Source organism: Amblyomma maculatum, chromosome 4 (genome assembly GCF_055883805.1).
Source record: "Amblyomma maculatum isolate TAMU_Amacu chromosome 4, ASM5588380v1, whole genome shotgun sequence".
Lineage (NCBI taxonomy): Eukaryota > Metazoa > Arthropoda > Arachnida > Ixodida > Ixodidae > Amblyomma > Amblyomma maculatum.
Genome location: NC_139347.1, coordinates 68,007,587 through 68,023,171, shown reverse-complemented (window position 1 = coordinate 68,023,171; position 15,585 = coordinate 68,007,587). Strand labels below are relative to the sequence as shown.

Sequence of the window (15,585 nt, the reverse complement as noted above, 5' to 3'; positions counted from 1 at the left end):
GCACGTTAAATAATCGCATGTCATCTGCATTCTCTGTAATCTTCGACTGCAACGCCCCGCAGCCCGAGTCGCTTTGGCTTTTTTAAAACTCATACCAAACCAAAACAGTTAGCTTTATAACTTCGACCATTGTGCACATCGGGAAATGGTATGTAATGCATCTTCAGACCAAAACTTCGTCATTTAAGCAGCATTTACTAGCGCGACAAGCAAAACAACCGGCACAGCTGCATCGCCCGCTTTCACGGTGCCAAAGAGCATATTAGCAGTCGACGTCACTCCTGACTTGCCTATTTTGCTTACCTGTTTAAAATATTTCAAGTGGTAACAATAATTTTAACATTTTGTTGGTATGACTGCGCTGCAACCGCAGCAAAGTTTACCCCAGCCACGGCCGGTCTCGAGGAAGAGCGCGCGCTCTCCCTCGAGACCGGCCGTGCCCCAGCGCGAGCCGAGCACGCATCGAAGTGCTGAGAGCAGCGCCACCTACGAGAGGCATGAAATGTAGGAGCGGCGCTCGCGGCCCGCTCGCGTCACCTAACCTTTCTAGCCACCATAGTACGGCTTCTTGCGGTCTGCGGTTCCCGCACTGGCGGAACTGCCGGCTTTACGGCTTTTTTAACTACCTCCGACGGGCCAGCAGCTACGAAGTACAGTGTACTACAAATGAAAGCTAAGGAAAATGTCGCACTTAAAAATTAGAGCTTGTTCCTTAATCCTGAAAGAACACTTCGGAGCCGTTGTGCAGTCAGTCGGTGAATGTCTGCTTAAAGTTACGTCGAGAACCCTGGCAGAAATAGCGAGGGCAACCAACCTGCCGCTTTCCAAGGTATTCAGCGCTGCATGCGATCGCATGTTTTTAGTTCACAGTCGTGTTTGATTTCTTTCATTTTTCGCTTAGATCAAGAAGTCGTTGCTGGTATTGATTCATCAAAACTTTGTGGAGTTTCATGCTCATCCAAGAGGGTTCGCCAAGTACTCCATACACGCCGACCGCGTTCTGTGCATGCTGCGATATCCACGATATATTTACTGTGCCAAATTGCTGTAAGTAATGGCCATGTCATCGAACTGTCTTTATTTGCGCGCAAAATTTTGAACTCAAATGGCTGTTGTGGTTTTTGCATTTTTTTCTAGATACGGCGATGCAGGTGAATTCATCATCGAAGAGGTTTTGCTGAACGGAAGGCTATGTATGTCTGCTGTCATTCAGAAGGTGCTGGATAGACTACAAGGTATTGCCGTGGCTGCGATAAAGCAGAACAGAAGTTCATATCACGAAAGTTGGGAAGGGCTCTTTAGACTGCTTACACCTGTTGTTAATGCGAAAACGTTTATGGCCCATGATGCATCATACTGCGTCGCCTGTTAAATATATTTACTAGTGTCGCTTCAAAACTCTGTTCTGGCCCTTGCAAAATACCATGATCATAATGCCACTACCGCCTGACGTCACTACCACTAATCACAACGCCCATTATCTTGGTCCACTTTTAATCGGTCTAGACCAACGAGCCTTCATGTAGTTTAGAACGGCAGTTTGGGGTTGGTTATGCCATGTGTGTCTTTTCCTTCTTCGTCCCGTGTCTTCGCGCTGGTTTATAAGGAAGAGCCTTCATGGCCTGTGGACAAGGCACTCATGTACTTTGCAAAGAGTCCTCGGTGGTTGTAATTTCTGGAGTCCTCCACTAGGATGTCTCTTATAGGCTGTCACTTTGGCTCGTTACACACAATGAACCAAATATTTTTACCTGTTCCTAATTTTTCATACCTTCTGCATGCCAGATCGCACTGGGTTTTGTTGCTATGGGAGACATAAAGCTTTTGTATTAAAATTTTGGTTTGTTAACATGATCGTTGCAGAGCATGTCGTTGTTGGCACATGACGAAAAAAAAAATATATATGACACTTGAGCTCTGCCATTAAAGGTATGCCGTGATAGCATAAGGCTGCGGCTCAACTTGCAATTCGTTTTTCATGTGCATGCAGTCTCTACGCATTTAATTTGTAATCCCTTAATTTATGCCTCTAATATCTCACTTATTATTGTCATACACTCCTAAGATACCACATTATCTAACTACCAGTCGTAAGCAATCCCTTGAAATAGGTATAAAGCCTCGCTTTAACCAAGCCATGGGTGTAGTGTGTGTGAGTGCTGAAAAGACTGGACTTGTGAGAGGCTGTGTTGTGCAGACTGTTCCTTCTTAAACAGAGGGGGATGTAGTGTGTGCGAGTTCCGCTAGGTGGCAGCACTGCTTCCCCGGCTATATATTTGGGTTCAATAAAGCCTGGCAGTCTTTGGCCTGCTGAGCAGCGGTGCATCGCATTTGGCGTTCATGCTTACAGGAGCACATCCCGCTACAATGGGAACATGCCTGCGTGGAGGCGTAGCGTGCTTGACTTGACATGACATCCAAGAGTCCCAGAAGGTTGACTCCTATTCCACCCTCCTACTTCAAATGAGTAACCAGAGTTGGCAGCTCTTCCAAATTTTGCAGTATCGTGTGGTCTCGTTCATGCTTGGCGTTTTCACCTGCCAACTACTATCTGCCAGAGCCACTTCCATGATGTTTTGCTCACAATGCTGACAACGCCAGATTATCTGCCTTTACCAGAATTCATACTTCCCCTAACAACACATCAGTGGAACCGTTTGCCTCCATTTATTGCTGATTGCTGTAATAAAAATATGCTTGCTGAACTGTTATTGCAAAACTTGTAATCCCTCTCCTGCTTGGGCAGCGCTGCTGCCTGCAGTATTTGGAAATAAATAAATAAAAATCTGCAGAATGGGGCCTTTAACGCTATTGCATTAAAAAAGAATGGCTTCTTGGCAAGGGCCCATCAGAGCATAATTGCAGTTCCATGTGATATGGTAACATCCAAAGCATACATGACTTAAAAGAAATTATAATTAGGATAGATTTATAAAGGGAGAAGGGGCAGTACTTCCACCACCCCCGTCCAGCTAGAATTTTACTTAGAAACCATGCTGAACTTCACTTTTTCAAATAAAAAAGTTGAAGAAATGCATAGGTTCAAACGGGACTGGTCCATCCTAAAGCAGCCCACAATATACCCTCAATTATAACGGTCCATGCATTCGAGTGGCTTGTTTTCTGCATTGCTGTGCTTGTTGCAGTGGTGAATTTACATGCCGTATTGTGCGTGACATCAGTTTTGTTTTTTCACGAGGGTTCTACTGTGAGCTAGTTGGAGGAGCATGGCAGGAACAAAGGGAAGATTACAGTCTGCCTTCATCCATTGTCTGTGCTATTCCTTCCTATTATTTTTCTCTCTCTCTCTCGTCAGCAAAAAAAAAAAAAAGAAATATATATATGCTTAAAATCATGAGGGGTAATGTGTATTTGTCGGACGAGGACAGGCAAGTATTCGTGAGTAACGCATTTCTTAGTTTTAAGGTTGCTCATACAACAAAAACTGCCAGAAGTGATATGCAAAATGCGCTGTTGTGTTTTGTCATAGTTTCTGTCCTGTGTCAGCAGCCATTTGTTCTCGTGGGCCTACCGATTTTGATGCTGTTTATGTAGTGTGGTTGAACTTTGTAGGTTGGATTTCTTGCCCAGCAATTTTGGAATGCTTTGTTTAACTTGGATTTCATGTTGTTCCAGGAAACAGTACTGCAGAAGAAGTGAAGCAGAAGTTTGTCGACCTTGTCCAGACCAACTTTTTGGTTAGGGTGCCGTATCCCGACCCTAATGTTGAGGGTACAAAAATTCCCACGCTTGTTTTGCGTGAAGAGGACGTGCATAAGATTCCGCAGGTGGGCTCATATAACTTTTTGTTTTTTGTTTCTTCTGGAATGGTAGTAAATAGTAGAATGATTACAGATTGATAAAAGAAAGCTTTATGGGAATGATTTAGGTACCACAGTTAAATAATAAGGTTTGTTGGTTGCAAATAAGATTGATAAGTTTGCTTATCATGTAGCTGTGGAGCATATCAAGTATTAGTTTGGCAATTGGATTACTGTTGCACAAATTTTGGCACTTTGTAAGAATTTCGTTTGTACATAATGAACATAGCTTTATTCATAGGAAAATGTAGCCTTAGAGTCAACATTTGAGTAATAATCGTATTAACAATTAGTTCACAGGAAGGGAAAGGTGCAGTATCTGTCACACTTGCTTTGTGGGCACCTGAACCGCGCCGTAAGGGAAGGGAGGGAGGAAGGTGGGAGTGAAAGTGGAAAGAGAGAAAGAGGAGCAGTAGTGGAAGGCTGCAGAGTAATTTTGACCACCTGGGGATCTTTAACGTGTGCTGACATCCCACAGCGCACGGACTCCACTTCGTTTTGCCTCCATCGAAACGCAGCCGCCGTGATCGGGTTCGAACCCAGGAACTCTGGCACAGTAGTCGGGCGTCTTACCACTACACTACCCGGCATATTTGTAAACATAATTTGAATTCCGGTGGCCGCGGCAGCTTTTTGATGGCGACGAAAAACAATGCGATCTCAGTGCGCGTTAAAAAACCCCAAGTGGTCGAAATTTCCGGAGCCCTCCAATACGGTGTCCCTCATAGCCTGAGCGCTTTGGAACGTGAAACTTACAAAGCGAACCAAATCAATTAAAATTGGAGTTATAGTTTATGTTTTGACCCCCTAATAATGTCAGTGAGTCAACAGTGTCGTTTATTACGGGAAATGGTGGCCATCTCATTATTGACAGCCCCCAGTTCTTTGAAGGAGATGATGACAGCATGCTTCTTTACTTTCTGGGCTAGCCTTGGGTTTTTCATGTTCACCAGCAACTGAAACAGATTTGTAGCTACGATCTACGGGATAATATATAGCACTTATAACGTGTGTTCTGGTATTTTGTCTCACCCGGTACGTCTGCTGAGAAATGGCAGATGACGTGCTACCCTGCTCATGAGTTAGTGCAGTGTTCCTCAAATGGAATCCGTGAAGCTGCTTTTGGGTGAGAGTAGCAGTGTGCCAGTATGTAAGGCAGATGCAGGTTCTCCTCTCTTCAACACGGGGGACCGAGGAGGACAGTTTAAAGCAACCCCCGCCCTCTTTCCGTGCGTCCCTTGACAACTTGATGACTGCATGTTGGAGGCTGTGCAGCCCACCTGCTTTGTGGGCTGGAGGGGGCGACATCATGTCGCACTGAAAGGATGGACATCAGCCAGCCTGTGGCCCGAGCCACTTGTTTTGCCATGCTGTGCTTTGAGTGGCAACTACTTTTCACTTCAGAGTGAAAAAGTAGGGCGTCAGCTTGCAAGTTACATGTGAGCAAGAATGAGAGGAGAGGAGTGCTACCATGTGAGAAGGGGAAGTTGCAAGCACCAGGTACAAGGAGATTTGTGCCTCTTTTTGATGCCCAAGAGAGGTAGAAGAATGCAGGCCAGCCACAGGTAGCAGCAAGAGAAAGAAGCAGCTCTATTTTTATTTATTTTCTTTGTGGCTAGCTTTGAAACACAGTGGTTGAAGACCAACTAGACAATCAGCCTCCTTTCTCCAGAGCAGCCACGCCTTCCAAACACTTTTAAACATTTAGTTGCTTCTCAGCGCATGTGTTTGTCTCTGTCTTGTCCCATCTTCGTTGGTGCTGCTTTATTCTTTTCTTCCAAACACGGCTGTGAGCACAATGGTCCACATGTTTTCACCGTCACTCAGCACCAGCCTGCAGCAGGATCCAGGACCTCAGCTACAGTCCTCAGGTCAGCAGGTTCCCGGAAAGTCTTCTTTGAACAGGACTGCCGATGTTGACCGAACATCAATTGTGTAATGCTGCCCAGCAAGCCATCAGAGCAAGGCTTTCTGTCATCTCTCTGACTTGATGCGCTGAGCCACTAAGCTTAACTCCATTTTCTGCTTAACTCGTCGGACAGGGGATCTCTTGATAGTAATGCGAAACTTTCATTGCTAACCACTCTCTCCTAAAATAAGTTGGTTTACAGGAAAGGAAAGGCACAGTGTCTGTCACGCTTTTTCTGTGGACACCTGAACCGCACCTGAAGGGAAGGGAGAGAAGTGGGCGTGAAAATGGAAAGAGAGAAATAGATAGTAATTTCAACCACCTAGCGATCCGCTTATATCACACAGCACACAGACACCTCTCTGCTTCGCATCAATCGAAACGCACCCACCGGCAGTTGGGTTCGAACCTGGGTACTCCGGCACGGTAGTCGGGCATCTTAACTACTGCACCGCCGCGGCGGAGCAGTCTTGTAAAATGTTTTCGTTTTCTGACGCTTGGGCATTTCTTCAATTTTCACTGTAACATAACACAGTTATGACTTTGTTGAGCTGCAAACGAGATTGTATTCAGGTATCATCTTGATATTTTAGGTGAAGCACTCAACATTTGTCATTTATTGTTGTACCAGTTAAGCACATTTTCGAACACCACCAGTGTGCAGTTTTTATACATTGATAGGGGGCCAGCCCCAATGCTTCATTTCTGTTTTGGCTTCACAATGCTGACTCCAAAGCTGAGCCTTCATTCTTCATTTTGCAGGTGAAATTGTACTTGATGAAGCAGAATTACGGCGAAGCATCCTTGGAGCCTCCAGCAAAAAAAATCAAGACCGAGAACCTTGACGGGGAAAAGCAGCCGGATGAAAAGGAGTACTGGCGTGTCAATTTCGACCGCTTTCACCAGCACCTCAGGTGAGACCCAATGACGTGGCTTTACTTGGTGATAGGTGTGTGCAAATACCCGAAATTTCGAATATGAATCAACAGTGTTTGTTAGTTGATTTGTATTCGAGAAACATATTCGAAATTTTTGAGTATTCGAAAATTAGCGAATACAGCAAAAATTTTCGAATTCACCACAGTTTCAATGCATTGCACGTTTCACTGCAGTGCTTGACTGTGCGTGTGGGTTGTGCAGTGAAGCATTCTCAAATCGCGACGGGGCCATTTTGTGAAGGGATACCTTACCTTTTGTGAAGAGGTCCTTGCCAGCAGTGTGCGAAAGATGAAGCACCTGACGAAACAGGAAAAAATGTTCTTATCTTGCTTTCATCTCAAATGCAGACGTACATCATACAGGTGTGCATCAGGTGAAATTACTGCGACGCAAACTGTTTTGAGCTGTTTTTTCAGGCCCGTTCAATAATTTGAGCTTTTGGTTAATTTCCACAATTTTTCTGGTCCTTTGAAAGATGCATTTAAAGACAGTTTACTGTATTCAGCAGCTATGTGACAGCTCCAGCCTGTTTCATGCAGGTCTTTCCTGATCAAAAACTGGTATTCAGGATCCTCTATAAACTTATGCTAGATTTTTCAGTAAGGTTTTGTACTCCTCTGCAATTTTAGTTTAAATTTATTTGCAAATACCACATGAATTTTGAAATAAACAAGGTAAACAATGTTTGCTATCTGATTTTTCTTTTTTTTTCTTTCTTTTCTTTTTTTTTTTTTTTTTTTTCACTGACCAGATATGCAATATGCAAAGGCATTCTTTTTTACCATTTTCATATTTGATTTTTATTTGAAAATTTTAATATTTTCACACCCTTACTTGCTGAATATCTTGAGGTTGAGTAGCTCTAAGTATGCAACATTGGTTCAGTGTGTGGGGGCTTAGTGAGCAACCAACAATGGCTTGGCAACATTGAGAGCTTCGGGGATGAGCACATATTGAATTCAGCTGTCAGATTCACTTTCATTTCATCAAATTTTCTCCTTGGTGTTGCGTGCTAAAACTTGCAGTTGTGGCTGAATAAGAGCAAAGACTCCAATCGAGCTTCAGCTAAAACGAAAATTTGCGACAACCCTCAAACCATGGCTACCCTGCACAACAGCACTCACAGGGAATCCGTGTGTCTATGTGGAAATAAAAAGTAGTATATAAAATGCTTATGGGCAAAAAAGGCCCCCTCCTCCCTTTCTCTCCCACAGCCGTGACTTAGTGGTTAGGGTGCCCGTCCCAGGTGCGGCAGGTGGTTTGTTGAAAACCCACTGCCGGACACCCATCCGTAAAAATGGCCACAAGCGTCTCCCAGTCTGGCGTCCGGCTCTCCTAGGCCAAAGCCCAGCTTTGAATGACCTCGCATCCTGCTTAAAGGTGGTTACCCTTCGGCCAGTTGCAGTTTGAATGCGAGCAAAGTACTGATGCCTTCAATTTGCGCTCACAGGGCTCGTGTGCACCCTAATGCAACGGCATCTCCTCTGCAGTGAGGAAAAGCAAGCCCTTCCACACCTCTGTGAAGAAGGTGGAGGTTGACTCTCCTTTCCTCCCAGCACCACGGAGTCTCTGCGACGACACGCCCCCCCCCCCCCCCCCCCCCCCACTTTCACGAAATGCATACATTGTCACCTCCAGTTCTGAAGTCAAAACTCTCACTGAACCTTGATTACGCTGTCACAGCAGCAGCCGGCAAGCTCGTAAAAAAAGAAGGACCATATGTGGGCTTGTGCTGCACAAAGCGGACTTATAATTATCCAATGGTGGAACGAATCACTGACCCATTGGCGCAGAATTTTGGTCCGTGACCCCTTTTCCAAGCAATGCACTGCAGAAGAGCCAGGCACCAGGCCGCGGGAAATCTTGCATCCATCGAAAGCCGGTTGGTATCCGGCGGCACCAGGCATCGAACCTGGTACCAGCCGAATGCGAGGTGGGTGCCCTGCTGCAAGGCCATCGTTGGTGAAAAAGCTGCCTTGCAGGAGCGTGCGTCGTTGAGTAGAAGCTTCCTTGCCAGTGCGGAGACCTCAGATCTTGGCATCACGTATCATGTGCCACATGTTGCCTTCCATCGACTGAAGGGTACAAATATACGCAAGTGAACCCACTCGTTGACTTGTAGCTTACAAGCTCCAGGGCCGCATTTTCAGCTGGCACAGCATTGTCACAAGGCATCTTGCCGCAGCACAAAAATGACCTGGAACACGTTGGCTGCAATGTGCGGAACGGCGCATGGTGGGTCTGTTTGTGATGCAGGTAACTGGAGTGCTGCAGAAGAGTCAGATAAAGTACTAACAGCTACCTGTCTGAGCACCTATTAATTTCACTTAAAGCAAGATGGAAAGCAAAAATAAAAAAGTAATAACCTCACAGAATGCAGTCGTTATGGGATTCAATGAGAAAAGGATGATTAAAAAAAAAAAAACACTGTTATTTTCAAGTTGGATAATAAGGGCTTGTTTTGTGCTCAGTCTTAAGCTCATTTCATGGACCACTATGTTTGGCTTGTGTATCTTCTCTCTGAGAGGCCATTTTAATCGTTGTTTTTGTTTAACGCATATGTGGATGCATCTAGAATTCTAGCATATCTTTTTGGCGTGTACTTTTATTAAAGTAAACTTCTGATAATGCGAACTAATATTCTGATGCCTTCAAGTTTGCTTTAGAAGTGTGCTTTACTGTACACGTCCATTATGTGATGTGCAAGCGTTTTTTTAGGCTGGTTGTCCGAGCTCATGAAGTTTTCCCTGGCAGCTTGGAGTGTCAGCAATGTCAGTGATCATCCCGGGATGCATATATGTAATGCATTTGGCTATTTGATATTCTGTTTCTATGGGTTTGTACATAGTATTACCTGTGGGTGCCTAGCACTTGAAAGACAATGAACTTATCGAGTCCTCTGGGTGACAATGGTGACATCATTGCAGGGACCAGTTGGTGGTGCAGGCGGTATCCAAGCGCATGGGCAGCAAGGCTGGCGAAGTGGTGCGAACCATGCTGCGCCTGTCTGAGACCCGGTCTCACCCAAAGGACGTGTTCAGCGTGCCTGTGAGTCGCAGCGAGATTCACCAGGCCCTCAAGAAAGAGATCAACATCTCCTCGCAGGTGACTCTTGCGCTTTTGCCGCTCCTCTTGTTTCATCGAATGGAGTCAGCATGTGACAGTTCAGGCTGAGATCAATTTGTATTTGAGGTAAAGTCAAGCCAACCAAAAAAATCTTGATTCGCCTCTTGTTTAAGTATTTTTTAATCCACTGATTTAAACCTGGGCTTCTGGATAATATGGTTCTCGGTAGAACCTTTATTGGTAATAGCTTGTTGCTTTGTGTGGTTGGGATATATGGTAGCCTTTGCACCTTCAAGAGTAACATGCAAAGAACACTACTGTGGTGATAAAAAGTCAGCTGCAGCAAAGCTTTCAAATATTGCTGGATGAAGCCCAGAACTATGGCTCTGTGGTTAGGATGCTAAGCCCAAGGATGCGGGTTTGATCCCCGCTTTTGTGGCGGGGGCAAAACACAAAGGGCCTGTGTGTGCGATTGTAGTGCACGTTAAAGATACTACAACTGGTTAAAAAACAGGAGCCTTCCACTATGGCGTCCCTCTTGGCTGTGTTGCTGTGGGACGTTAAACATCATATGTGTTGCCGTACCATCTGAAAAAAATGGCCCAGTTTGTTGTCCAAGTTTGGAATGCATAAAAGTGTGTGATAGCATTATGTCTCTAACTTACATCCAGAGGGTACTGTTTGAGAGTTACCGTCTGGTAGCATTTTAGCTGCTAGCTGCTGCATCATTTTAATCCATGCTATCTGTTGTCTTCTTTCTGTCTTTGTTTCATATACGTATGAGTAGCATGTCTCAGCATGTCATATATGTATGAGTAGCAAAATATGAAGTGTTTGTTTTTGGAGTTTCGAGTTGGCAGCGAAAAAGTTCTCCAGAAGTTATGGCAACCTTGCTATGAAAAAGATTTGATGAAATATCGAAGATTTATACAGCAATGTCTAGGCCTGACATTTGTCCTTGCATCATTTTTGCCAAGTTTTTCATTATATGTTGGTGTGCAGTCTGTCTTTGTAAAGCACAATTTTTCTTTTGTATGAGCTGAAATGGCTTAAATATGTTATGTTTCAAACGGAAATTCACTATTCAAAGCCATACAGCTAAACTTGGAAGTCATGCTCAGGAAATTTGAGTTTTGACCGCCCAGTTTGCCCTTTTGCAATCAGGTCATATTTCTTCCTTGAGCAGAGACAGCTACTTTCAGAATTGATGGAGCTCTGGCCAGGCTGGTTGTAAATGTTATGCGAATACGGTTGCACCTGGAGGTTTCTATTCCTACCAATCATGACTTAAGTTTGCAAATGGGCATCATCGAACAAGCTCTGAAGTCGTGGAGGCTGGCGTATATTTTTAGTGGTGACAAGAAGGACGAATGCACAGTCGAAAAGAAGATGTACAGTTGAATCCCGCCACAACGAATACCGCCACAACGAAATTTCCGCGACAACGAATAATTTTTTATTCCCCGCGAGTATCCTATAAGAATTAATGGCCTAAATTTCTCTGCACAACGAACCATTTTTGCAGAGCGTTTCCGCTTCAACGAAATTTTCGCGTTCAAAATCGAAACCGAAACTAGTTTTATTGGCGAGAAGTCCAAGTCAAATCCAAAGCCACATTAAGCATGAAATCACGTGATTGCAGTTCCGCCATTTTGGCTTTGTGTCGTGGTCGCGTTGTTCACTCACTGCCTTTCTCTTCGACAACGACGAGTTTTCATCCGCAGGACACGATGGCAACGCAAGTGAAAAAACGCAAAACTCTTTCCCTTGAGCAAAAAGCTCAAATAATCGCCCAAGCAGAAAGCGGAAGGAAGAAAGCGGCAATTGCTGAAGACTTCGGAATTCCTGCAAGTTCGCTGTCAACGATTCTAGGCAATAAGGACAGCGTGAGAATGGCACTTGCTTCAGGCACATCCTCGAAGCACAAAAAGGTGACGCGGCCCCTCCATGAAGAGTTGGACAAAGCAGTGCATGCGTGGTTTGTGGAAGCACGAGCCAGCAACGTCCCCCTGTCCGGAAGCATCGTCCAGCAGAAAGCCTTGAACTATGCATGCCTACTTGGCATTGATGATTTTAAAGCCAGCATTGGCTGGCTAAACCGTTTCAAGGCCCGCCATAACATCGTTGGAAAAGTGTTGTGCGGCGAGTCAATGTCAGCAGACGTGGACGGAGCAGCTGCTTGGAAGGCTAGTAACATGGCCGGAATTTTAAGCAACTTCGCGCCTGCAGACATTTACAACGCCGACGAGACCGGGCTATTCTACGAGATGTTGCCGGCTAGGACGCTCGACTTCAAGGGGCAGCGCTGTCACGGCGGCAAACACAGCAAAAAACGCATCACAGTGCTGCTTTGCACAAACATGGATGGCTCGGACAAGCGTCCGCCGTTAGTCATAGGCAAAAGTGCCAAGCCGCGCTGTTTTAAGGGAACTCGTAGCCTACCTGTGCAGTACAAGGCGAACAACAAGTCATGGATGACCCGCGCTATTTTCACCGAGTGGATGATGGCATTCGACCGCGACATGAAGCGGCAGGGCCGAAAAGTTTGCTTGCTTTTGGACAATTGTTCAGCGCATCACTCCGACGAAGTCAAGCTCACTAACACGGAGCTGAGGTTTTTCCCTCCCAATTGCACGTCTGTCTTACAGCCTCTCGATCAGGGCGTGATTCTTAGCCTGAAGCGCGCTTATCGCGGGAGGTTAATTCAGCGGCTGCTTTTTAACACTGAAACCGGCCGAGACACGAAGGTGGACTTGTACGTGTCACTGCAGATTATGTCTGCTGCCTGGAGCACACTGGGGCGCTCAGTAATTGTGAACTGTTTCAGGCACGCCGGATTTGCCGAAGGTCGACCCGTACACTCTGCTGGCCTAACACCAGGCGTTACAGACGACGACGAAGAGGCGTCACCGGCTCCGGGGATCGCGGCCGCCTGGAAAACGCTGGGAGAAATAGGAACCGTGCCGCCTAATCTCGAGCTCGACGAATACATCGGCGCTGACGCTTGTGTTGTTGTTCACGAAGATGTGAGTGATGAGCAGATCATAAAAGCTGCCCGGAATGATAAGGACTCTTCCGATGAAGAAGACGACGACGTACAGGAAGCGCCGGCTGCGGCAACCGCCGTACAGGTGATGGACGCTTTTGATGTCATCAGGAATTTCGTTGCTGTCCGAGACGACGATGTTGCAATGGGTTTGCTGACCGAGTGCGAAAATCGCGTGACGGCGTTGCTCGCCGTGAAGCGTAAGCAAACCAAGCTTACAGATTTTTGGCATTAAACGCCTTTGCTGCTGCTTGGGCAATTCTTTCTGCGTTTCACGTCAAATTTTTGCGATAACGAAGTTCCGCGAGAACGAATTTTTTTTCGTGCACCGTGAATTTCGTTATAGCGGGATTCAACTGTATTCAACAAATGTGGAACAAAGGAAGGGGAATGCTGTGGTGTTCGTGAAGAGCGATCCGGCTGCTGTGACCAGAGAAAAATGTGCATGTGTGTGCAATAAAAGCTGCATTAGATGATATACACAAAACAGCTGCTGTCAACCATGATGAAACAGTCATGCTGACTTTGGCTGTTAGGCTGAAGACCTCGTACCATTAGCTCTCTTTTAATGAGATAGCGTTGAAACTGAGGGTAGCAACCTTCTTCAGTCATGAAAATCCAAATTGGCCGAGAGAGGTCATGTGTTCTCGGGACATCACACGGCCTGCCAACAAATCAGTACTTGGCACCTGACATTGTGTTACCATCAACCTCTCGACCAATCAGAATTTTTCATAGCCGAGTTGTAAGTAAAGTGGGGGCACTTCGGCACCCATTGTGTGCATGTAATCCAGACGGGCTTGCCTGATGCTGTTTAGTTATCACTGTTAACTATCACTTAATGGCTCTGTCTAGTTATTGTCACTTTGCACCAGTTGCATGTAAGAATTCTGGGAGGTACTTTGTTTCTTTTGCATTTTTTGCAGCGGTATGGCTCTTGGGTCTGTTTTTGTTAAGAACTAGCTTGTACCTTTGACCACCTGCATGCTGAAGAAGATAGTGAAAGCTCGTTAATTCGAACCTCGGTAATTCGAATTTTCGGATAATTCGAACTACACTACTTGGTCCGGCCAAGCTCCATAGAGATCTGTGTATAAAAAAGCCCGTTAATTCGAACGCGCGTCCGGGCGGCTTGGCGCACATCACGCGGCAAAAAAAAAAAAAAAAAGGGGGGGGGGGGGGGTAAAGAAACACCTCCGTGATCCGCAGGCATAATTAGAGGCTGCGCACGTCCAAAACGGGGACAGAATAAGGAACCAAGTAAAACCATGGAAGAGTGGGTAAAACTTAAATGGCGCCATGACCGGCGTGGCGGCCGGCGGCGTTGAAGGGAGGGGACGCGGCCGCGGCAAGGTCAGTGCATGGCCGCGCGGCGGCAGCTGCCTGCTCTCGCTTCTGCGCAACCTCCGTAGCTCGCAACTAAATACTCGTTAATTCCAACCCTGTTAATTTGGAAATAGGGATAAGTACTGTCGGCGCGGTCCCAGCCAATGCCCATAAAAGGCTATGATCTCGGACGGGCACTATGGGTTAAACTTTTTTTTTTTCTTTTTCTTTTTTTTTTTTTTTGCGATAGCCATCCATCCTTCCACCCATCAGTCGTCAACGGAAGCACGCGAGTCAGCCGCGATCATGACGCCAGCTTTTAGCACCGTTCGCTCCGATGATTAGAGTGGCAGTAGACGGGGCGCCCGCCCAAGTCGCTCATAGCATGATAAAGCGAACGTACTGAAAAGGAGGCTTGCACAACCGGATAAGCGCTGGCACTTTGCCAAGTTCGCTTCCCTCCCTGCGGGAGCTAAAGTCAAAAGATAAAAACGCCGTTATCGCCGCGCAGCATCTTGGCGCACTGCCAAGAAATGCGTTGTGGACCGTGAAGGCGCGAAACAGAGGGACGCGCTAACGACTGGCGCCTTTATTATTATTTTTTTTTCTTTCAGATTCGTAGGCACAAATCGGGGCTGGGTGGGTTCATTATTCGAGCGAGTTCGTTACGCGACTAAATACGGTACATTTACCGTAGTACAGACGGTTTTGGCCAGTTTTTTCGAGGCCATTCGATAATTCGAACATCGGATAATTCGAACATTTTTCCCGGTCCCGTGAAGTTCGAATTAACTAGCTTTTACTATGTGAATTGCTTTCTGCATATTACCACTTGATTCGTCTTTACAGCAGTTTCACTCATTCTCAATAGTAAACTAATTTTTGTCACCATCTGTTCTCTCTGCCGAATTTGCTAGAATTCATTGAAATGTAGTGCTTCAGGAAAGATGTGGTTTTAAGATTCTTGTTTTCATGCTTGCTGCTTTCTTGCAGGAGCTAGATTCGTACCTGAGCCTCATTGCTGACGACGCTTTGCTCCTGGTGCGGCGAACAGATGAGCGGGGTGGCATGTTCAGTGTCAACTTGGAACGTGCGGTGCGACTCCTTGCTGAGGCTGTTCTTACATCCATTGTACAGGACCGCTTTGGAGCCAAGAGCTGCCGCATATTTAGGTGCATACAACTTTATTCTCGGAGTCTAGGGATCATGTGTGCTGTGAAACTTTCCTCTGCATTGGCCCTGCATTGGCCTCATGTTCCTAAAAAATTTTCCCTTAAGGTATGACATGACAGAATTAATGCCTCCTGCCTACGGCTCTCATAGCGGATACTCGTTTGTGTATGTGCACTTTTCCAACTTGCCTAATTAATAATTCTTTAATTTGTGTTTCTGTTATGTCACACATACTCATTAGCATAAGCTACTACATGATATCAAAGACCACATTTTATAGATTTAAGTCGTACGATGTGCCTTTG

The 15,585-nt window shown here is 45.8% G+C and overlaps 1 protein-coding gene across 2 annotated transcripts in view; it reads left to right on the top strand.

Moving 5' to 3' along the window:
• The first annotated feature begins 561 nt into the window (after positions 1–561).
• Positions 562–15,585, top strand: part of Polr3C (RNA polymerase III subunit C) — a 31,925-nt gene continuing 16,901 nt past the window's right edge. For both annotated transcript variants that reach the window (XM_084601809.1, XM_084601808.1), the window contains exons 1-7: positions 562–829; positions 902–1,047; positions 1,138–1,235; positions 3,637–3,788; positions 6,493–6,644; positions 9,597–9,774; positions 15,101–15,279. In XM_084601809.1, coding sequence (XP_084457935.1) covers positions 683–829; positions 902–1,047; positions 1,138–1,235; positions 3,637–3,788; positions 6,493–6,644; positions 9,597–9,774; positions 15,101–15,279 — 1,052 coding nt within the window. In that variant the 5' untranslated portion in view covers positions 562–682. The remainder of the gene's footprint in view (positions 830–901; positions 1,048–1,137; positions 1,236–3,636; positions 3,789–6,492; positions 6,645–9,596; positions 9,775–15,100; positions 15,280–15,585) is intronic.